Source organism: Aulostomus chinensis, chromosome 12 (genome assembly GCF_037954235.1).
Source record: "Aulostomus chinensis isolate RoL2024-O1b breed Wild chromosome 12, RoL_Achi_v1.0, whole genome shotgun sequence".
NCBI lineage: Eukaryota > Metazoa > Chordata > Actinopteri > Syngnathiformes > Aulostomidae > Aulostomus > Aulostomus chinensis.
The window spans coordinates 1,988,593-2,012,419 of record NC_141331.1 but is presented as its reverse complement, the minus strand read 5'-3'; the positions used below and the strand labels follow the sequence as shown (position 1 = coordinate 2,012,419).

The following is a 23,827-nucleotide window of genomic DNA, read 5'->3' as shown; positions in this document are numbered from 1 at the left end:
GATGAAATTGATTCTTGCGGTACAAATCAGCTCTGGTATCGGGATCAGTGTCTGTGTCATCATGTGTGTTTGATCTGGAGCTCAAAAACCGAACTGGGCTAAATCATGATTACTGCTTTAGGTTTGGATGGTAGTACAGAAAACTGTGTAACACCCCCACCCTCCCGTCTTCTGCCCATCCGTGGTTCTGTGTCACCAGGCACCAATCTGCTGAGTGGAGGTGTGGAGTCGGTGCTTGTCCAGTGGAGATACAATCAAGAGAGCGAGCGGGACTTCCTGCCCCGCCTGGGTGCAGCCATCACACACATCGCCGTCTCACCTGACGGGTCGTTGTTCTGCACCTCGCATGCCGACAACAGTAAGAAGCTGCTGATGAATCACAGTAACTGAAGTAGTAGAAATACTACAAACCTGAGCCATCTGGGAGTACATTTTGTAGCTCAGAGGTCTGCTGTGTTCCAAGCCTGAGCTGGAAAGTGTAGGAACGTCGTTTTTTTCTGTGTTCCAGAGATCACCATAATCCGGAGTTGTGTGGAAGTGTCGGCCGTCATTCAGGGTCTCGTCAAAGGTGGGCGAAGGGAAAAAGGTCACCGATTGATTTATCAGCATGACGTACCGCCTTCATTGATCGGGATCAGTCTCCTCCTCTCTCCAGTTAACGCATCAATCCAGCAGCTGGTTCTCACTGGGGTTTCTGTCTTTGTGCAGGAGACCGAGTCCGTACAGACCTGGTGGTGGACCCACGCAGCAAAGCTCTGGTGCTGAACGGGAAACCAGGCCACCTCCAGTTTTACTCGCTTCAAAGAGACAAGCTGCTGTTCAACGTAAGCAGAGTTACACGAACCTCACGGAAAGGACAGTAGCGGGATCCCGAGCAGGTCGAACAGTGCGCTTCTCGAAATATGAGCGTGACAACTTGAATCAATCGAAACATTTCACATTGGATCCACCAGAATAAGAACCAGTTACAAATAGTTATCTTCAAAAAAACAATACATACAAACGGTAAAGAATACAACATCGAGGATAAAAGGGGGGAGAATAAAGGAATGAATGAAATAATGAAGTGAAAGTTATAGCTCGGATAGCAAAACCCCTGTTACCCTCAGTGGCCTTGCACGGTCGGACTCAGCTGAGTAAGGCTGCTGCGATGGGGGGTGCAGTGAGGCTGCAGCTGCTTGTTTCAGAAAAGATGAACCAAAGTCAACTTTCAGAATACGGCAACCTGATGTAACGCTGTGGCGTTGCGTATACGGGAGGTGAGACTGGATGACGCAGTTCTCCTTCTCAAGGCCATCCTGGTCTGGGTACCGACTGAAGCTCCAATCAAGCCCCTGGGAACAGGCGCTTTGTTATGGTTCAGCATATCTGCTGTTTCTCAAGCAAGAGACAACGTATCAGAGAGCTTCTAGGTGCTTGGTACCGCACAAAAGTGGCACAGCAGCCAGTTGACGTTCAAAACAAAATGCCCAGACAAACCTTTGGTGTTACATTGCAACATCCATGGAGCTGAGTGGAGTGGTAATGAAAGCCTGATGCAATGGAAATGAACCTTCTTCACTGAATCCTTGTGTTTCCACAGCTGGACATCGTGCAGCAGGAGCACATTCATGAGTCGGGGCTGCAGCAGTTCGAGGTGGTCAAAGCGGCCTTCGACAGCTCGGGGAACTGGCTGGCAACCGTTGAAGAGAGACAACAGGAAGACACTGAGCTCAACCTGAAACTCTGGGCGTTCGATGAGCAAACGCAGAGGTGAGCTGTTCACTCCGGTGGATAGTTGTTGAGTGAGTACACACGCCTCAGGTGACCTGACGCTGGTGCACCCACAGCTGGATGTCTCAGTGGTAACCAGTGCTGCAGACCTAGACTGTAGCTGCTGTGTGCGTGCATGCGTGTGTGTGCTTGTGTAGACTGAATGGGGGGGTGAATGTGTGACCGCGTTGAGATTTTCCTGGCAGAATTAACGTGTCTACTTTTCCTTACATGTGGCCCATCTCCAACAGCTTTGTGCTGAACACGACTATCTCGGCCCCCCACGAGGCTCGGATTACTGCCATGTGCTTTTGCTGCGCCGCCGACAGCCGGACCACCATGCTGGTCTCCACCAGCAAGGACGGGCACTTCAAAGCCTGGCAGCAGACCACTGCAGCAGCTGACCCAGATGGTGAGAAGGCAAACCGGACCAAACGGTTACTGTGCCTTCTTAATTTGCTTTGTCTCACTTGGCTCTTTAGTCCTTGGTAGTATCGAAACATTCTGGCATCCTTCCTAACTATGAGGGCTTGGCGGTTGCCGAGTTAGCGATGTGCTAATCTTCACTCTCTGTTTTAACAAGACCTTTCTCCTTTTATCAGTATAATAACAAAATGATGTTAGTGTCCATCATCACCAGAACCAGACAAGAAGACGAGGCCTTTCTCAAGGGAGCTGAGATGGGCCTCGTACCCTACTAGTTAGCTTAGCACAATGAAGGGTTTTGCATGGGAAGTGTTAGCATATTTCTGTCTAAAGTCATCAGACTTTAGTCATGCGGTCGTTGCCTGAGGTAGAGTTGTGTATAACATTAGCAAAGAAAGAACTATTGGAAATTACAACTTTTTAATTTTAGAATCTGTTTGGTAAGAAAATTATTTCTGAATGTCTCGTTCTAAAATTATAATGTCAAGTTTCAAAGAACTTGTTGTACCCAACCCTCGTTTAAGCAGCACTTCACCCAAAAAGTGTGTTTTGTCTGTCACATTGAGTCTTCAGGGGTCCAACTTTTAGACCCGGACGTGTACTACCCGGACCCAGAGTAGACTCATTCAGTATTTTGAACCTAAGACCCAGACCAAATTAACTGGAACACCTCTGATTTGGTGCTACCATGAACAAGTGGAAGCTCAACAAAATACAGTTTTTGGGAGAGTGGTTGCTTTAGTGAGAGCAAAGACTGATTAGGAAAAAGTCTACTTGATAACTTTTGACAGAGGTATGCTAACACTTCCCATCCACTACCATTAATTGTGCTAAGCTAACTAGCGAGATTCTCTTGTCCTCTGTTTCTCTTTGTTAGCATGTAGCAAAGACACTCTCCAGCAGCTGTCAGTCACACAAATAGAGACATGCCCTTCCAGTCGATGAGGCAAGAGAGAAAAATTCAAACATTTGATTTCCTCATTCAAGTATCGAACTGGTCGACCTGGTTTTTGGCCATGGAGAGTGATGACTAAACAGGAAGAAGTCTTTTGCTGGACACATCTTAACAGTGCAGCGGATGCTTTGTGTACTGAAGATTCCTCACACTTTGAGTCTGGTGCCAGACCCGACTGTTTCAGCTTCACACGCCACAGCAGCCTGAATGCCAGGACTTCCCTTTGAGTTAGAGCCAAGTTGGGCTGCACTGCTCTCTAATCCACAACTGATTGTCTCTCTCTCCCCCCCTCTCTTGAATGGGCCGGCCCGTAGATGAAGGTCCGTCCTGGTTGTGTGATTTTGTTGGAGCTTATCACGGCCTGGTGCCCGACCGCTGCTGTTTCTCAGCTGATGGATCTCTGTTGGCCGTCAGCTTTCAAGAGGTGGTGACGGTGTGGAGTCCGGCCTCCTGGGAGCTCCTGACGACGCTGTCGCAACCACCGGGAGCTATCAGGTCAGAGAAGACGCTCGACAGTCGTGCTCTTGTTGAGCTGATTATTGAGTTTGCTGCAGTGTTTTAAAAAGAATCATTAAAGGTTTCATTAAATTCATTTTAACAGGAAAAGTTGTCCTTGGAAGCTGAGCATGATGTCAGAGTATAATTTTTGTGTGTACTTGAGTGCAAATATACCCTCACCCATCCCATAAATATGCAACTGTTTCCAGTCTTGATGCTCAACTAAGAGCCCCCGAGCTGCAGCTCCTTACTCACTGTGTCACCGTGGTGATCAAACAAAGCTCCGTCTGCTTCTCTTCTCATATGAAGTCCTTTATAAAGTCGGATGATGTGAAGGTCACCTGTGTTCAGGTCAAACTGGTAATTCTGATAGTTGGGACCCAACAAAGTTGGCGTGAACGGGCCCTTGGTGGTGGTAGAGGTGCGCTCACCCGTGGTCACGCCAGGCCCTGTGCCATGCTGCCATGCGACGTTTTACTGAATGATGTCCAGCGTTTCCATGCACGAGTGCCTTCGATGCTTGAGTGTGATCAAGTTCTACCAGCTACAGAAAGACTTCCGTCCAATTCTCTTGTTACGTCTTTAACATAGTGTTTGTCAGTTGTGCATCAGAACTAAGGTCATGGGTCTGATAGTTCCAGATACTCGTTAATGCAGAAACCTGAGAATCTGTGTGAGTGCAGTAACCAAGTTTTTGTGCGTCGTTACTGAGTTACTTGGTTACTTCTTCTCCCTGGAGATCACATCAGACCAAGCACCGGGACTTTGAGGGACAGGCACTCCTGGAGGTTTTGGTGTGACTTGGTGCGAAGGCGGGCTGAAGACACCAAATAGCTGCAAAATCAGAAGAGAAATCCTGAATGAAAAGAAGACATCAAGTTGATTAACACAGTTAATTGCATTGAGGCCCAGAGGCAACAAGAAGCCATTCACCCAATGGTTGGGCTTCAGAAAGGAGAGAACAGTGGTTCCCTCTGACATCGGGGTGTTGTGGAGCTGCTGTGCTGTGAATGGTTTAGTCCGTCCTGTTTTAACGTCCAGCACTTGCATGTTTGTCGATTCTCCTCAGTCTTTAAACCACTTTTGACCGTGTCAACTGACTGGCAGAGGCCCAGCAGACAGACAGGGGGCGTCGCTGCCCGTCTGTCTGCTGGTTGAACACAGCAACAGGATGCAGTTTCGCAACGTTGCTGGAGTCTCAGAAATGTTGGCAGAGGCCCCTCCTTTAGAGGGGAGCTTAGGTGACTGAGGACATGAAACTGCTGTTGCTAGTTTCTGTACCACTTTTCTAAGGTGATCCCAAAACACAGAGTAACTACGAAAACAAAGATGACTTGCAGAAAGTGAACAAACCTGCCGAGACGAACTGTGGCCAGGATGAGCTGCTGGGAACAAGCAGATGTTGGTGTTCCCTCTTAATATGAACGGCAGCTGAACTAAAAAGCACAAGTGTTTCTTTTTTCAAATGAGATGTTTCCTGTGTAATTTAGGAGCTGACGGGGAATTTTTGAGAATTAAGACTTGAAAGCTGAGGAGAAGAAACCTGGAAGACTTTAACTCTGCTGTTTTGACAGCTGCCCCTTGTGTAACTACCACCTATGGATGTGTAGAACCGGCCCACTTGATTGACCTCGAATCACAACGACTCCTCAGTTTTTATGCAACCTCAGATATGAATGAGCCCGGACCTTTCTGCTGACTGCAGCGTTCAAGCACAGCATTGGAGGGGCTGAATACCAGTTGTTTAAAGGGCTGAAATGTTTGTTGATGGATTTTCCTGAACTCTGGTGTCTCATCTACACAATTACTCACACAAAATCAAAATCTTGATTAGAAATTTAAACCTACGTTTATTTTTTAAAATCTATTTAACCTTAATTGACCTAGGCAAGCAATAAAGAACACATTCTTATTTACAAGTGTAGCCTGAACCAAAGAGCAAAGGCTCATATTTGTTTCATTGTCTGAGCATAGAAGTAGAGGCATATTTTTGATGTACAGCAAGAGGTCAGTATGGCAAGGACGAGGTAGCATTACGTTATGAAGGAGCTACACCAGGGTCACATGACTTTAAGGTAGCATCACTCAGCTTCAGGCTTCTTGTGTTTCCTCTGATGACCTTTAATGACCTCCATGACCTCTGTAGGCTCCTCTAGACTCTTGTTAGCAACCCAGGTTTTTAAGACTCCACCACTCCAACATCCACCGGTCTGGGGTTTACTGGTGGATCTGATGTAGACCTGAACCTCCAACATCCACCGGTCTGGTGTTTACTGGTGGATCTGATGTAGAACTGAACCTCCAACATCCACCGGTCTGGTGTTTACTGGTGGATCTGATGTAGAACTGAACCTCCACCATCCACCGGTCTGGTGTTTACTGGTGGATCTGATGTAGACCTGAACCTCCACCATCCACTGGTCTGGTGTTTACTGGAGGATCTGATGTAGACCTGAACCTCCACCATCCACCGGTCTGGTGTTTACTGGTGGATCTGATGTAGAACTGAACCTCCAACATCCACCGGTCTGGTGTTTACTGGTGGATCTGATGTAGAACTGAACCTCCACCATCCACCGGTCTGGTGTTTACTGGTGGATCTGATGTAGAACTGAACCTCCAACATCCACCGGTCTGGTGTTTACTGGTGGATCTGATGTAGAACTGAACCTCCACCATCCACCGGTCTGGTGTTTACTGGTGGATCTGATGTAGAACTGAACCTCCAACATCCACCGGTCTGGTGTTTACTGGTGGATCTGATGTAGAACTGAACCTCCACCATCCACCGGTCTGGTGTTTACTGGTGGATCTGATGTAGAACTGAACCTTCAGATATCTTCAGCTGCTGGGACCCCCACACCTGATTTCAGCTCATTAGTGGACCTTAAGCAATGCTAACTTTCCTCTGGGTTCACATTTTCTGGGTGTTTGGTTCCTGGTGGGTGTCCAGACGCTGCTCATGTTCTCATTTGAAGCCCCCAATGTGGAAAACGCTAATCCTCTGAAGTATGTGTGGTGAGCACTCAGGATTCTTTACAGTCACCAGAAAACAAAAGGGTTTTTTTCTTCTTCTTCCTTCAGAGATCTTTGTTTTGGACGACTGAGCTGTTCCAAATATCTGCTGGGAACCACGACGAAGAACCTGCTCTGCTGCTGGAACCTGCTGACCTGCTCCTGTAAGCCGGCTCTCACTTCCATCTGCACCCTTTATTATTTTTTCAGAAGTTGGTTGAGCTCTAAATGTGAGCTGCATGAAGGCTGACCACGCAAGTTTTGTGTAACTAATGTCATACACTGTTATTTCCTGTCCCCTGCAGTGGAGTGGAGCACCGCCATGGACGTCAGCCTGCTGCTGGCCGACCCCGTCTCTGAGAACATGGCTGCCTTTTGCTGTCAGGCTGGATTCACCGATTGTGAGCGTCACACTCTGGGCCAGAGGGTTCATTCTCATGGCTCAGTTACCCAATCAACTAGTGTGATGCTATGATGCGGGCTTGCCAGCAGAGGGCGCTTTTACCTCTCCCGTTCACTAGTATTTGTCCAGCTGGTCCTGGGCTAACCTCACCAGCTTCGCGAATCTTCTGTCTTTGCTCAACAAAGACGAGACTCGGATGGGTAACCCGCTACGCCCGCCGTTGAGGAGCATTTTGTCATTGTTGACAAGATCGACGCTGGCTCCTTCAGATCTGGAGACAGAAGGTGGATCCAGTGAAACTGGACACTCCTGCTGAAAATGATTCTTGAAGTTTTCAGAAATTTTAAATGATTGCAAGTTAAAAGTTTATTCAGAAACATGACCAGGCAGGTCATTAGCCGGTGAAATACTCCTCCAAATGAGTCCTGTAATGTTTCCTTGGTAACAGCTTTCCATTTGGTTGTCTCTTTTTCAGTGTTTGTCTTTAAGCCCTGTGAGCCGCGGCCGCTGTTTTCCCATAAGGCCGTGTGTTCGGGGAAGGTGACCCATGCTGTCTTTGTCCCGAGGGAGGAGACGCAGGAGAGTTGTGAGGAGAGCAGCCAGTGGCTGAACAGCTCGCAGCTGCACTTCCTCACACACAACATGGTGGGTCAAATGAAACGTCTGCATCACTTCCTTCATTGTAGCTTCTTTCCATCCTCATGTGGCGCCACCTGACAGCAGGGCGGGCTTTTACATTTCCACGGCAACAGGCCAACCTGCGTCAAGGGGTCTAACTGATGACCTGATGGTGACGACGCCTCTCGCATGACATAGTCTTGGGTTGTGGGACCAACTCCTCTGGTCAGAATTCCTTGGATTCATCCACTGATGTCTACACGCCCTCGTTTGGGGTGTGGGCTCCAGGTCCTGCTTGATAAAGCCTATAGCGGGGGGGCCAGGACCTCATCGCTGATCCAGTCCGTTTCAGTCTTTCCGATTTTTACTGTTGAATTAAAAGCATGGAGTTCTGCTCCAGTCAGAAATGTTGCATTGAACAACTCCACCTCTGTACTTTCTGGAACGTTTGAAAGTACTTCCTCCCGAGCTGGAACTGCATTGAGGGGTAGAAATAAAGTCCCCAGAGCCAATGTTTGTCACCAGTTCCTGCAGCTGATACCCTCCAAGTTCTTGGTCCCCGGGGAAAGTTCCCATGTTCTCGTTCTACTGTCACTGACGTGGACTCTCGTCTGCAGGACCTCATGACGTTCACCACCAAGGCAGAAGACGAGCGGCTCATGGCATCCAGCCAACAGGTAGAACACACCAGGGTCACCTGCCACTCAAAGCCTCTTGACATGATCTTAAATTCCTTTGCGCTGCATCCCAGCGTGAGCGTCTCAGCAGCCCTGGACCGGCTGGCTAGATGAGGAACAGACCAGGTTCAAACGAATCCAGGGCTTTTATTTTGAAGGCCCTGTTCTCCTGTATTGAGCAGCCATCATTTCTATCTCTTCCACGCCTTTCCTGTTTCCACAAGCTTGTGATCGACGACAGTGTCGCCATGACGCCGTTCCACCTGTTGCTGGGGAAACACAGGCAAGAACCCACAGAGCCAGTTAGCAGCCGGTCTGCTGAGAGAACGCCGCTCCTGCAGGGCTCGCTCGCCATCAAGGAGGTCAGTGCTTCAGACCTTAGTGTTCTACGCGTGACGTTCTGTAACCCTTGTGTGTTCACCTGAATCTCTGCTGTTCCTGCCAGCTCCTGCAGACCCCCGCCCACGTCCTGCCCGCCACCTCCTTCCTCTGCTCCATGTTCGTGGAGTCGCTGCTCGTCTCCGTCACAGAGCCCAGGTCAGTTCAGCGCAGCTCATCACGGGAACGCTCGATTGCTGCCAGTGATCGAGTAACAAAACACGCAGAGCGGCCATGGGTGTGGAGAGGAGTGGCTCTCCATGCAGTGGAACCGGGGCAGGCATACATCAATTATTTTTGAGGGTCTTTTTCCCAGCAGTCTGAAGGAACATGTTCAGGGGACTGAGCCTTTGGCCACCGCGTCTCCCTCCGTTGTGCCTCTCCGTCCTGCTGGCGGCCCACACGTCTGTTCTCTGACATCTCCGTAACAACATGAGTTTGATTTTTTTGCAAGAAATGTCTGCCAAATGCAACGTTTGACAACGTCAACTTTTATCAGCCTTCCTCTTTGTGGCTTTGACCATGTGAGGTTTTTTCCACATGAGCCTAAAGGGTTCATGGGAGACTATCTTGTTTATCTCAAATAAATGCTAACTGGGTTGTTTTTGTCACATGTGTTCTCATGGCCACAGAGAAGACACACAAGCTGAGGAGGAAATGGAGAGTGAGAAAGAGGAAGAGGATTCAGATGAGGAAATGGAACCTGGCACCTTGAGACCTGCGAGGTCGGGGCTGGACAGTCTGGCAGTGGTGGAGCACGTTGCCCCACCTCCAACCAAAGTTCAGCTCAAAGAACTGAGGAGGGTGAAGAAACTGGACTACAGCTGGTTCAGCAGCGTGCTGGACCGCTGACCAGACACGCCCACAGATGGACGTTGTTTCTAAGACGTGTCACCCCCAGTCTGACGTATTAGGACCAGTTTGGACTCAAATTAGCAGCATCTTAACAAACCACACAGATTTGTAACAGGAAATAAACAGATTTGTCTTTTTTCCAAGTCAGCATTTCTTGGTTGTGCCTACGGTCCCCTGCAGGACTTGACACAGTCCAGGAAGCATTTGCCACCACAGTTTAGGACCAGGCACTGATCCTGGAATCGCTCCTGAACTGGACATTCTAAACTGGGAGGCGTCAGATCCATTACCCCTTTTTTTTTTTTTTTTAAACCTTTTTTTGGGACATTTTGGCTTCAGATTCCACTCCTGGACACTGGAGCCACGCGAGCACTCAAAGGTTTCTTTCAGCTCTGATTTGCTTCATCGTTCACCTCCATGTTTCTTCCAGTGATGGAACGGCGGCTGGTGACCTGAGAGAACCTGAGGGTTCTAAACGTAGACCAGAGGAGGAGCTTGTTGTGTAAGCGGCTCACATCCACTCACCTCCTGCTTCTGCTGATCAGTCAGTGTCGAAATATGTTTGCAAACGGACATCTAACCAAACCCCTCCCACGACACGCTGCTGTGTCACCAGTGGTGCTGTACAGTCGACAGGGTTCAGCTGCTGCTTCTGTCCTGGCTCAGCGATCTCGAGTCTATGTTCCGTTCCCAGAGTTGGGTTTGACCCATCACCTTCCTTTCTTCATGTTTCACTTCCTTCCTTCCCCCTTCCATCAGGTGCTTGAGAATCTGTTCCGTTTATCTGACACTGTCATTGACTTGATAGGAGCTGCGACTGTGAAGGGGATCCAGGATGAAGGCTGCTGGTCTAGACTGGTTCAGACGGCCCCTCCAGACCTGTCAGCCCTGAGCCAGTTGTGGCCCTCGAGCGGCAACTCTCAGCCTCTCGGAGGTGTTCATCACCAGAGATTCTCTCGGTCACTTTGATTAAAGACACTTCCGTATTAACCAGGGGAAAGAATTAGAAGCTGGGTTTCATCTTTTGATCTGAATGTAATAATTGTTTAATGCGTCTTTTACTGAGTTTTCTGGGGTTTAACGAGGGGTCTGTTAATAAGAAGCTGTAGGACCGGGAACAGCGAGCCTGACTGTAGCGCTCCCAGCCGCTCAGAAGAGCCATAATCAACATGGTCGAAGGGGTTCTGGTGAAATAAAAGATGAATGTCAAATGCTTGTGAAAGGCATCTGGTGGTAGCGTTCACGAGCGTCTGGTAGCATCTTCTAGCGTTAGCTACCGTACCTGTCCTTCTAACAGTTTAGTTTCCAGTTCCCAGCTTAGGTTTGGTTTAGTTTTTTTCATTCCCTCTTCATTCTCTCCAGTTGAGCTGCAGACACGGATCACTTTCTCAGTCCTGTCAGAACACTTGGAGAGAGAAGGAAAAAAAAGCCTCTTTGTACGTTTATTTCCTGAAATGTTAAATGTTCCAGACCAAAAAAAACACAGACGCCATTGTCCTCCAACTGTCCGCCATCTTAGAACCCAGCCTGATTGGCATGATTCAGTCCAACCCTCACCCTCTGTGTTTGGGGGATTTTAGAGGGCGTTTTGAACTCGGCAAGGAACAAAAAATGTTTTTTTTCTAGTAATGAAGATGGATTTTAAAGTAAAATCATTTGAAAATATGAACATTTTAAAAACATTTCAAGTTTTTCTCTGAAACAGGTTCGCCTCTTTCAAGGGAGGATGTATCTACAAAAAATAAATTGTCTTTTGGGGCGACAAGATTTAACCTGCTCAAAAATCTAAAACTGCTAAACTGGGGGGAAAATTAAAAGCTCGTGGCCTCAAAATATTTGATCCCCTCTCACCACCCCACAAGTACAGATAGTTGATGCGTTGAGGTGCGAGTTCCAGGAGTGTCAGACGAACCAGGTCGGTCTCAGGCCTCAGCAGTCTTGCGAGTCCAGGTGATCCGGAGCAGCTTTAAGTTGGACGTGTTAGCAGTGGCTGCCTGGAGGGGAAAGGGATTCTGGGGAGGAAATCAGGCTGCAGATTTGCCGAGGTCACATACCACAGTGGTGTTAGCAGCTGAGAGGGAGGCCGACACACACACACACACAAGTGTAGTAAAAGTTTTCTTTATTTAAGAGACCTCATGCAACACAAGCTTTACCAACGTCTTTATATTGAATGGAGTGTGATTATCACATACAAGTGTATTTGATTACTCTGATCGAAAGCATATTGAACTAAAATAACACTGATATATATCTATGTACATGGCTATATATGGTATGTATACATATATAGGTGTGTGTATACATACACACACCTATATATGTATACATACAAGAACACAGCTATATAGTGTCAGATGCAAGCTCATGAATTCTAATGAAGATAATAGTTTTAAATGTTTTTAAAAGAAAAAATGTTCACACTTGGTATAGAAAAACGTAAACAAAAACAGCATGACAACATCCACAGTACATTTTTCTGTATGTGAAGTGAGTTTCTATCGGCTGATGTTATTCACAATGAAAACAGAGTTTATGGCCATGTGAATTGTTCCTGAATCCGAAGAGTTTCATGTCTCAAGTCGTTAAGTCAGAGTTTGTTACGACTGGAAAACTCCAGTCAGCACTTCAGGGCACACCTGCAGACCTCCCGACCCCCCCAAACCACCTCAGAGTGGCCCATTCTTCTCCTCCATCTGCAGCTGCAGCCTCTGTTTCCAACCCAAACATTGCTCTCACCAAAGTCCTGGCTAGACTGGCTGACTGGGCGGCTGGTGGCTCTGGATGGAGCTACATTTGTTTGGATAAACCTCAAACTACCTTCCCGAGGAAAAGCAGCAGCATAAACATGAGTGAGGTTCTATCAAGGACACGTTCTCCGCCAGCCGTGCTGACGGTACATTAGGAACACAGTTGCCACCTGATTCGTCCAGGGTCGACAGGCAGTCTAAGGTGGTACAGACGTGAGGTCCCTGGGGGGTTCCCCGAGGGTTGGGGGACTCGAAGATAAACTTATGTTGCTTCATTGAATTTCTTCCTTGTGCTGAACATCGTAATATGTGCCTGTTTGAAGCACCGTCCCCCCCGGACCCTGAAAACATCCTGTTCAGACCTGGATCAACATGGGCGACCACATTCAGAGGTGGTCTGGGCCACGTGAGGTGGTTACAACAACTGCAGTCAGCGTGGTTTTGTTTTATTTGTGGTTACCAGGGTAACAAGCAGAGTAAGTGAGGGAGTGTATGTTGTTGCGAGGTGTTCCAATCTGGACGTTGGTTGGGATGAGTTCCCTTCAGGCAAATCTATGCTTCGGTCAACCAGGCCACGGTAACTCGAGCGCTGTGTCACAGGCAACTGGATTTGTTCCAGACTTCCGGAAGACGTTTCACCTCTCATCCAAGAGGCTTCATCGGACATCAAGACACAGCACTTAAGAATCCTCCCTAGAAATGTGACGGAACATCGCAGCAACACCATCGCCAACGGCTGCGACCGGCCCACTTCAGGGTGATTACGTACTTGTGTGTTGGGTCAACACCCGATGGCACTGACAGCGTTTGTGCTTGGTCGCTGGTGCAGCTGGCGCGCACCACTGATGCACCGGGGCATCGAGGCCTCAACGTGAGAGTTGACTTTCTTTCCTGACATCTACTGAACGAGCTAAGGCAGCTCAGACCAGAGGAGATGGTGTGGGAGGCTCTGTGACGTAACGATGTGCAGCACCATTTCTAGGGGGGTCCACATCAGGCTCCGGCATATCTGTAGGAGCCACACGTTCACCGTGCTCCTCATCCTGGGGTTGTAAGGCTCATTTCTACGCCGTTGTATTGGCATTTAGTGGAATTAAATACTCGGCAGCATCAAACTTGAGCAGACAACCCTTCCAAACAACAAGACAAGGGTGTCTTGAGCAACTGTTTGCCTGGCTGGAACGCGTCAAGAAGTGGACCAAGTTTGTATTCATCTCAGAATAATTTCTGATATCTGCATATGAATACAAACAGCCCATGGTTCCAACATGGATTTCCAGCATGGGAAGTCCAAGCGGTCACTCGAGACGTCTGATGCCAGGTTGATTGGCATCAGTCATCAGATAACAAAGATACCGGCAGGTCTGAACGAGGACGTAGCGACAGGGTTCAGGGAGGAGTCGGGACTTCAGCCTTGTGCAAAAATCTTGATCAAATGCCTGATCACGTTTATGACAGACGTCAATCACTTAAAGTGCCTGTGTAACAACAATCACGATTGAAAAAGGGAACAGAAATCAAAGAGGGACAACATGAAGGTACTTAAGGTTCTACTGGCTGGAAAAAGATGAGAAGCCCAACCTCAGAGGGGCAGATGAAGGCATTAGTAGACCTGCAGTACAAGACGACTGTCCCCTGATGTCAAAATATATTTGGAATGCTTCAATCCCGACAGACTGGTTCCCTCACTTCCTTTTTACGCCGCACATGTACCTTGACTTTGGTAACTGTTGACATGGTGCATAGCATTTCTCAGCATGGCACAACACTGATGATATAAAAACACAGCCTGCATCTCCTGAATAAATACAGTACTTTTAAAACCCTTTCAGCACATGTGAACGAGATGTTGAACACAGAGGTGGACGAGGACAACGGCTAGCACGTTCCTACAGCACCGATGAGAGGCAGGAGTCACGCAACAGGACATTCTGTCTTTTGGACCTCAGAGCATCACCCCTCCAAATTAAAGCCTCGGGGTGTTTCTTCCTCTCTTTCCTCCCTCTCATTCTGTTCCGTGCCTGCTAGTGATTAATGCTTTATGAACTTTTCTACATAGCTTTTTACAACTTTCACTAGGTTAGATAAGCATACCAGTTACAAGATATTTTAGATGACTTGTGCACAGGAAGGTTTGAGAAGTATGTACCCAGGGCAGAGTCTCTCTAAGGCTTAGACACTGGTAGGAAGTGAGGGGCAGTCTTCCGTCTCCACCTTCTGCTCTGGCGAGCAGCAGAGGAAGAGGCGGCTGCCCAGGCTCTTGAAGGCAAACCTGAAGTACATGATGTGACCCATGGCCACGAAGGAGACGGAGATGATGACCAGCAGGCCAAAGGCCTCTGGGTTAGGAGCCAGAATCACCATGATGAAGTGCAGCAGGTCTAGGAGGTAATTCATGGAGTTCTGGACGCCGTTGATCACTCCTCGCTCCGACTCGATCACATTCTCTTGGATGAGTTGGGTGACTGTCAGGTCAAAGGACCACAGGCCTGCAGGATGGAGATCTCGATCGTTACAGGGCTCCTTTTACAGCCACATTAACTTCAGATGTAAGAGGAGACATCGAGCAACGTTATTGGCATCAAAGGTTGAAATTATTGCTCTGACGTCTGCAGCAGATCTGTTGAGGTGAAATTCCAATAACTTAGCTTCAACCTCTGGACCAGCTGAGTTTGCGTTTAGGAAGTCATTATTGGAAAAAGGCTTTTTACAACTTCATGAAAGAAAGTGGACCCTGGCACAAAGCTAATACAAAAGAGAAACAAAACTTCAGTCTAGCTGATCTCAGCGCCCCAACAGTGCAGCATTCCTGCATGTTTAAACTGGTTACAAGACTTTTAAGATGCCTTTGAAAAGACCATTTCATGGCCTACATGGCCAAACTGCTAAATGCTGACACTTGGTTGCTAAGTCTTCTCCAATAATTTTACTGGGCTCCTGTGTTGATTCATCTTCGTGCGAATCCTTTGGGGAACTGACTACCACAGTGCTGCCCAGAACTTAGAAGTGACGTCCTCATCCTACATCCTTAAGACCTAACAACATCATATCTAAGACCAAAGGACACATTTTGTATCAAATTTTGAGACATTTTCAAACCCTGCAAACGTCTATTTATCAGATCACTTGCATGTTGGAGCACCTGGATGATACTCACCAACTCTAGCAGCAATGACGCCAGCAAACAGCAGACAAACAGACATATAGGACTTCAGATGTGGCAGATCTTCAGCAGGTGCAGGAGTCATAGTGGGAAGGGTTGTAGTGTTCCAACCGTTAAGAGCGCTGGTGAGGCTGTGGTCAGCCTCGGGCAGAATCTTCTCTCCAATTAGGTGGCTGTACAGGTCCTGGAAGGGTGAGACGCTGAGGTTGAAGGGACTCCCGGGAGCAAAGACGGAGATAACGCACAGCATGAGGCAGGAGAGCTGGGCGATACCAGAGATGAAGCCCGTGCGAATCAAACCACACTTCTTGCGAATCCACGTGAAGGCGACCGTGCCGCCAATGCCTGAGACAGCTGAGGAGCCCATCAGCAGGCTGAGCACCGAGCCGTTGAGGCCTTGCGTGTAGGCGTAGCCTGTGGTGATGCAGTCGAAGCCCAGCACCGTCATGTAGAGGAACGCGAGCGACATCCCAGCAAAGAAGATGCTCTGGTTGTAGTAGGCCACCCAGCCTGCCTTGAAGGTGCGCAGGGGTTCAGTCACCTGGTAGCAGCAGCCCCGCTGCTTAGGGGTGTCTGACTTGACCCCCACGGAGGTGTCATTCATCAGAGGCTGAGACGACTCCTCGGGGCTCTGAGTCTCCGAGTCTGTAACAGAGAAGCCTGGATGTCACGGCCAAAACTAACCCTACAAGTCCCTACAAGGTACACACAAAACAAAAGGTTCCTTTTGTCCCGAACCTTCAATCAAAGACCTTTACGCGCCGGTTTGTGTGTTCATTTCGACCCGTTTCACAAACCCAAGGGGCAGAATTAAATGCAGTAAACGAATTTCATTCCGGTCTCATTAACCCAGGCTGAACCGTGTATGGCTCACAGACCAAGCTCGCACCGCTGCTAGACGGATATGCTGCCGCTCAGCGTGGTTGAGGGCGCGAGTCTGACGATCCCAGCGGTGGAGAGCTGAAGTCTTCATCCACGACAAGGGAAAAAATGATCACCCAAATCCATAAAATGCAAACCAGGTATTTTTAGCTTAAAGCTAATAGAGACCAACAACCAAACGGCAAAACTGTTAAAGAATGTCATGCGGGGGAAATAAGTGAGTTCAGGTCAACCAACTGTGAGTACTTGAGAGGCAAAACAAACATTTTGTGTTCAGCATTGCTTGAACTGACACTGACAGACCCCTGGTAGGGTACCTCTGATGGGGCCCAGCTGTTTCAGCTCCTGCTGCTGCTCCTTCTGGCCAGCTTTCACAGCCAGCGCCGGCGTCTTCTGGTAGACCTTCCACAGCAGCACGTACTCCAAACACATGGAGCACAGGTTCCAGCCAGAGATGAAGCCGCATCCGACAAAGTGGGAGCCAAAGGCCATAATCTGGCCCACAAGCATGGGAGCCAGGATGTTGGTGAGCTGGTCAATGATCCGCACGGTGGCGTTCATATCTGGTGAAAGAGACAGACGGAAGAAAATGTCCCAGTTTAGTGTTTTATTTGGTTGTTGGTTCCCAAGATAGTAGGTTTATGGTTAATGTTCAGCAGATTGATAAGGGTCAGCACGTTCATTTACATCAGGTGAGCAGAACCTTTCAAATATCTATGAACAACAAGAAGGAGGCAGCAGGGACAATAAAGGTGAGAAACAAAGGTGAGTCAGCATTCCAGGTCAGAGTCTATCATGCTGGGCCATCTGATAATAAGTCATGTGAAGCACGCGTTCATTGATAAGCCAGCAGCTGTAAGAAACACTGACCTGCCAACTTGTTGCTGTCCTGACCCGCCACCACCACCACCCAGTCCCTCTGGATGGTGATGGACGTGGCGGTGCTGGCCAGGTTGGCGATGTTGGCAATGGTGATGACCAGAATGTAGCAGGTGGTCTGAGAGACAAAGAAGGGATTCTGATATTAATCACACATTTAATCAGTGAGACTAAATATTCACCTCAATCATGAAACATCTTGAGCTCACAAAAACAATAAAATCCCTCCCCCCTCGCTTCTTCGTGACTCCACCGTGCAGAAAGAGCCAGCCATGTACATTTAACCTGAAGCTAATGGCGGCACGTGGCTGGCAACCACAAAACCGTCAAAAATCTCAGTTCATAAAGTCTCCGGGTCATCGTCCAGTAGAACCTCCATCTTTCTGATTCAGCTGCATGCTCAGTAATCCACCTACACTTTGGGCGACAGAAGTCTCCCGGTGTGTAAAACCAAATCTCTGCCTCAGATTATTTCATGAATGAGGCCCAGTGTTTCTGGAGTCTCAAGCTTCTCCTTCCAGCTATGCTTCAGATGTTCTGTTCCTATCGGATTCCCGGTTTAAAACAACAACAAAAATCACTCTACAATCAGTTTGTTGTTTTGCCCGAAGACACACTCAGGTCACTGTGTTTGAGTTCAATCTGCTGCTTTGATCTTTTAACAATGAAGCCACATCTTCAGCCTCACAATGACATTTCCATGGTCCTCATTTTGTAATTTCATTGTTTATCTTTATTGCTCTCACGCTTTAAAGTATTTCACTGCTGCTTATCCGACCCATTCGTCATTGTTTTTGTTGACATGAATGGTAATCCAGAGAAACCCTGACTAAAATGATACTTTGACTACAAAGTGTGTTTTGCAATTTACACACTCATAAATGGACGTCTTGAGCTCAGGGAGACATTCGTGCTCCTGATTTAATCAGTAAAACTGCCCCCACCGTCGGCCTGGTCCAGCAGTCGTCCCAACACTTCAGAAAGGCTCTAGTTAGTCCATCTAGTTAGTCCATCTAGTTAGTCCATCTAGTTAGTCCATCTAGTTAGTCCATCTAGTTAGTCCATCTAGTTAGTCCATCTAGTTAGTCCATGTTCATTTTGAACACTTCAGCTGTTGCTAGTCTCCTTTAACTTCAATCTAAAGACATGAGGCTGGCTCTGACTGCATTCTGAGGTCACAAAGACATGAATTTAAGGCGATTACTGAGTACCTAAAAGGCAGAAGACACTTTTAGAAAGACCAGATGTCACCTGGTGTCAGTGGTTACAGTTTAATGAGCCCAAATCTTGTGTGAATCAGTGAATATGTTCGCCACCGCTTGTCCTCTTTGTAATTGGGTGCATGTGGTCAACACACTGAAAGTGAAGCAGATGTTGGATGGAAATGCTGCCTTGTGGGTTTGTTGATCTGCATTGAGGCACAGCTGCTGCGGTCAGAAGAACTGCCTCAACATGCCAGACCACATTTTTCTCTGCGTGTCATGTGACAGGCTTTCAAGAACCTGCTGACTGGCTGCTCGACCACTCAATGAGACACTCAATCTTCTGTTCCCCCGACCTCCCTCCTCCTACACATGCTCAAACACCCTCTTGACCCTGTCACATGACCAGAATACCTGCCTTTCCCTAAAATGTTTTCCCACAGCCCCCCACCCTCAAACGCCACAGATGTTTTGAAACATGTAGGTTCAAATTCTAAACAGCCTTGCAAGGCGAAGGAAACCCTCGACGTCTCCGTCTCGCTGAGCTGCCTGTAAACAGGCCGTGACGCAACAGCTGTTGACTTGTACAGTCGCGTCTCATGTTGCCTTGTGACCGCAAACCCTTAACGCTGATGTTTTCCTGCGATTCCAAAAGATCTGCTGTAAGTTCAGAAACTAACTCTTGTGATCAGGAGCAAGTGGGGCCAGTCTCACCCATCAGTCGGGGCAACTGTATCCTGCCTTCTTATGTGGGCCGGTGTGTTCCAATTGGACTTGTTCTTGTTCCAATAGCTGCTGAAATTTCTCTGCACCGATCTGATGCCCCTACGTTGTGAGCCTGGGCAGGGACGCATGTCCACCCGGACTCCTTCAGGTGTTTGTTTTCGCCTGCTGGCAATGAGCATCTCAATCTCTTGTTCTTTCATCATCAGTGACGATAACTCGTCAACGACTTTTCAAGATGGTAGGTCATGTTTTTCAGAATGAACGCGATGCGATTATGTAATATTGTATTGTTTCCAACAGATAACAAGAACATCAGCTGATATTGGCTATCGATCAAATGTGTTGAAAAATATTTACATTGCTTATCAGCGGCAAATCCAACGCGATGCATCCTTCATTTCCAGTTCGCCCAGGTGCGTCTAACGAAGGTCAAATCAAGGATAACGAGGGCCGTCTAGCAACCAAAACCGACAAAAAGGGTCGCTGGTTCAATCCCCGCTTCCCCCAGTGACCATGTCCAAGTGTCATTGAGCAAGATACTGAACCCCTAACTACTCCCGATGTCCCTGTGACGGACTGGTGACCCGCCCAGGGTGAACCCCGCCTCTTACCCAATGTCAGCTGGGATAGGCTCCACCCCCCAACCCTTAACAGAGAAGCGAGAGAAAACAGATGGATGGGTGGATGGACGGACTGGTTTTGCACCTACATTGAAATTTCCCCAGTGAACGTTTGTCGTTTGACCCAGCAACAGGGAACTGGTTACTGCTAACTTTACTGGTTACTGCTAACTTTACTGGTAAAGACGTCGCACAGTCAGAGCTCCACAACACAACTGACTAAATTGATTTCATCAATTAATTTTTACCTTCTCATCACCTGCTAACAAGAGGCCAAGATGTTAGCATGAGGTGATAATGTTAGCATGAGGTGAGAATGCTAGCATGAGGTGAGAATGTTAGCAAGAGGTGATAATGTTAGCATGAGGTGAGAATGCTAGCACGAGGTGAGAATGCTAGCACGAGGTGAGAATGTTAGCAAGAGGTGAGAATGTTAGCAAGAGGTGAGAATGGTAGCATGAGGTGAGAATGTTAGCAAGAGGTGATAATGTTAGCATGAGGTGATAATGTTAGCAAGAGGTGATAATGTTAGCATGAGGTGAGAATGGTAGCATGAGGTGAGAATGTTAGCAAGAGGTGATAATGTTAGCATGAGGTGAGAATGTTAGCAAGAGGTGAGAATGTTAGCATGAGGTGAGAATGTTAGCAAGAGGTGATAATGTTAGCATGAGGTGAGAATGGTAGCATGAGGTGAGAATGGTAGCATGAGGTGAGAATGTTAGCAAGAGGTGATAATGTTAGCATGAGGTGAGAATGTTAGCAAGAGGTGATAATGTTAGCATGAGGTGATAATGTTAGCATGAGGTGATAATGGTAGCATGAGGTGAGAATGTTAGCATGAGGTGATAATGTTAGCATGAGGTGAGAATGTTAGCAAGAGGTGAGAATGTTAGCATGAGGTGAGAATGTTAGCATGAGGTGAGAATGTTAGCATGAGGTGAGAATGTTAGCATGAGGTGAGAATGCCAGCATGAGGTGAGAATGCTAGCATGAGGTGAGAATGTTAGCATGAGGTGAGAATGCCAGCATGAGGTGAGAATGCTAGCATGAGGTGAGAATGCTAGCATGAGGTGAGAATGTTAGCAAGAGGTGATAATGTTAGCATGAGGTGAGAATGTTAGCAAGAGGTGAGAATGTTAGCAAGAGATGAGAATGTTAGCATGAGGTGAGAATGTTAGCATGAGGTGATAATGTTAGCATGAGGTGAGAATGCCAGCATGAGGTGAGAATGCTAGCATGAGGTGAGAATGTTAGCATGAGGTGAGAATGTTAGCATGAGGTGAGAATGCTAGCATGAGACAGATAAGATGGGCCAGCGTGTTGGCATGTGGCCAAAACATTAGCATGATTCTTTTGACTTGGCCAAAAAAAAATGCCGACGCATAAAATCCACTTTTTTTCCCTTTTTTTTTTAGCTTTTTAACCCGTATGTAAGGATTGGCGATTTCACAGCCCAGCACAGGCTCTGAATCAGCACCTTCGCTCTGATATCCAAGTTAATATCACGCCCATTCCCAATATTCCTGAGAACTGAGCCGCACCAGCTCAAGACAAGGAGCTGGAAAGTTTGTTCTTGAGAAATGCAACTGCTCAGCTCCTCTCTGAGTTTTGCGGAACAGTCCAAGGTCTCATCTGTATCGGTTCCAATGCTAATAACTAATATTGATGTGGAAGTTCAAAGCAGTAAAAGTAGCACCCAGGGTCAGAGCGTTGTGCTTGAGGAAAAAGAATGAACCCTGATGAAAGCGCGAGCGTGCCAGCCGGGGATCTTACCAGAATCCATCCATTGTAGAGCTCCGTTAGCTGCTCTCTGAACTGGAAAACAACCATCAGGAGGATCCCACACACGATGACGCAACAGTTCTGGACCAGCAGCGAGGTCTGGGCCACTGTGGAAACACCAGCGGCAGCATTAGCAACATTAGCCACAGACATCTGACCACAGACAACAGGTTTCTGTCTGCTGATGAGCTCGTTCATTAGAGGGCCTCCCCAAGACGGTTGGACACGTTCCCCGAAGCCGCATTGGCTCCAATACTGACGCCGTGGAACCGAGGAAACATGCAGTGAGAAGAGGAACCCTTTAGAGAGTGCTCCCTGAGAACCGTTAGCCTTTCACTCGTGAAAAACTGGAGTTGTGAGAGTAACTTGGCTGGTATGGAAGACCCTTCCCACTCCGACAGTCGGTCATGATTTGAAAAGATGAAATGATGTCACAATTGTGAGATGACAAAAAGAGATTCTTCAGTATGAGGCTGAATTGCACCAAACATGGTGGGGGGTGGAGCCTGGGCCAAGAAAGACCCCATTACCCTTTGAGTCTGACAAGTCATCGCGCCACCTGGTGGCAACAGGAAGTTACTTCTTGTTTTTTGGACACTTCGATGTCCTCCGCATGGTGAGCTGACCAGATCATCTCAAATGTGGTCTCAACCACCTTCAGAACTCGTTGCTGCGTTACCGTGAAGAATACGAGTTTTGGTTAAACAGCGTTGCCATGGCGAAGCGGCCATGTTTGACATTTGACCATAGAACAGTAAACTGTAGTAATTGGACTCCAAAAAAAAATGTAACCTCAGAGTTTTGACTTTTAAATCTCATCAGTTCAAACTTTGGCTCAGAACTCTGACTTTTATCGTGGACATGTCAACTCTGTGGTGACCAGCAGCTGACAGACTTCACGTGGGTCTGCGGCGCCGCTAAGACCGGGGCCCAGATGAGGTTCCCCAGGGAACGTGGGGGGATATTTGGCTTCTTCTGTGGTGCTGAAGTGTTCTTGTCTGATGCGGCGTGAACCACAGGAGCAGCTTTGATCTTTTACTGATAGAAATGGGTTTTCAGGTTTGTGCTGCCTCACCTTTGAGTCGGGGGTTTTTGTCCACCCAGTCCCCGATGATGGCCCCCAGTAACAGAACCGACCCGGCCACCACCAAGCCGTACACCGCCGACAGCAGCAGGCTGTTCCCGTACAGCTCCACCAGGAACACGGCCACTGCAAAGTTCCACATCCGGTCACCCTGGAGGTTCATGATGTCACAGATTAGACTGGACTCCAAACACAAAAGAACCCTCACCCCCCGACCGTCCCACCAGAACCGGACCCAGGTGTCGGGCGATAGTTCGCAGTGAATGTTGGCGACTTTGCAAAGAAGAAGACTCATGAAATATCAGGAACACCCAGCTATCTGCACTGGTAGTGATGGTGTTCGACAGAACCGAGCCTCAGTCATGATTGTTCTACAGTTTCGTTTGGCAGAGAACAACAGAACACAAGCAGGAGTCTGGACTGCAGCGAGGAACCAGAGGAGGCCCGCACAGCTTCAGGTTGGAGTAATCAGAGACACTGGGAAAGACTCGCTGGTGATCCCACGAAACCCAGCACCAGCGGGATCTGAGACTGAGGGAGGCTCACACTGAGTCTGGTCCGTCCACACCTGCGACTGTTATTACAGGTAAGAGCCCTTTTGTCTCCTGCAGTCTGTCACTCACCCATGTCGACAGCGCGTGACCCATATAGATGAGGAATTTGGCTGAGGTGAAGAAGTCTCGGATGGATTCTGGAGAGAGAGAGAGCGAGAGAGAGCGAGAGAGAGCGAGAGAGAGAGAGAGAGAGAGAGAGAACACGGAGCTGTCAGAGTAAAAGCCTGAAGGTCCACCACCTGGTTCGCTGGGTGATGAGAAGCACCTACCGCAGCAGGTCCTCCGGGCTCCAGAGTTCTCCATGTCACCGCGGGTCCAGGCGCCAACAACCAGGTGAACGTTACTATTATTGTGATAGGATGGGAGGGGGATGGGGGGGTCGGCGGTTACTGCATCTGCTGGGGACTCCGAGCGGTCTGCGGGCTCTCCGTTCCTCCTCTCCTAACTTAGCTAACACTGTAGCTGAAGTCGGAAAGAAAAGTCTCTCCAAGCTACGAGGTCGAGGCGTCGCTTCCGAGCCGGGCTGGGAGCCGTTCTCCGCGTCGCTCCGGTGGACGGTTTGCTCCGATCTGCTGCTCTGTTGACGTCCCGCCTCGAATATACCCACG

General features: G+C 48.2%; 2 protein-coding genes across 2 annotated transcripts in view; one reads left to right on the top strand and one right to left on the bottom strand.

Moving 5' to 3' along the window:
* The window catches only part of wdr75 (WD repeat domain 75), an 18,647-nt gene extending 5,017 nt beyond the window's left edge, over positions 1-13,630 (top strand). The window contains exons 9-21 of the mRNA XM_086219581.1: positions 200-358; positions 509-568; positions 709-824; positions 1,583-1,752; positions 2,004-2,164; positions 3,448-3,628; positions 6,716-6,810; positions 6,952-7,047; positions 7,525-7,694; positions 8,285-8,344; positions 8,569-8,706; positions 8,790-8,881; positions 9,355-13,630. Coding sequence (XP_086075707.1) covers positions 200-358; positions 509-568; positions 709-824; positions 1,583-1,752; positions 2,004-2,164; positions 3,448-3,628; positions 6,716-6,810; positions 6,952-7,047; positions 7,525-7,694; positions 8,285-8,344; positions 8,569-8,706; positions 8,790-8,881; positions 9,355-9,574 — 1,718 coding nt within the window. The 3' untranslated portion in view covers positions 9,575-13,630. The remainder of the gene's footprint in view (positions 1-199; positions 359-508; positions 569-708; positions 825-1,582; positions 1,753-2,003; positions 2,165-3,447; positions 3,629-6,715; positions 6,811-6,951; positions 7,048-7,524; positions 7,695-8,284; positions 8,345-8,568; positions 8,707-8,789; positions 8,882-9,354) is intronic.
* slc40a1 (solute carrier family 40 member 1) lies at positions 11,689-23,827 on the bottom strand. Its single transcript, XM_086219583.1, has 8 exons — positions 23,489-23,827; positions 23,289-23,356; positions 22,657-22,816; positions 21,573-21,688; positions 17,243-17,369; positions 16,690-16,935; positions 15,485-16,135; positions 11,689-14,816 (listed from the first exon to the last, which is right to left on the bottom strand). The coding sequence occupies exons 1-8, from the start codon at positions 23,520-23,522 to the stop codon at positions 14,500-14,502; spliced, it is 1,719 nt and encodes a 572-aa protein (XP_086075709.1). The 5' UTR covers positions 23,523-23,827; the 3' UTR covers positions 11,689-14,499.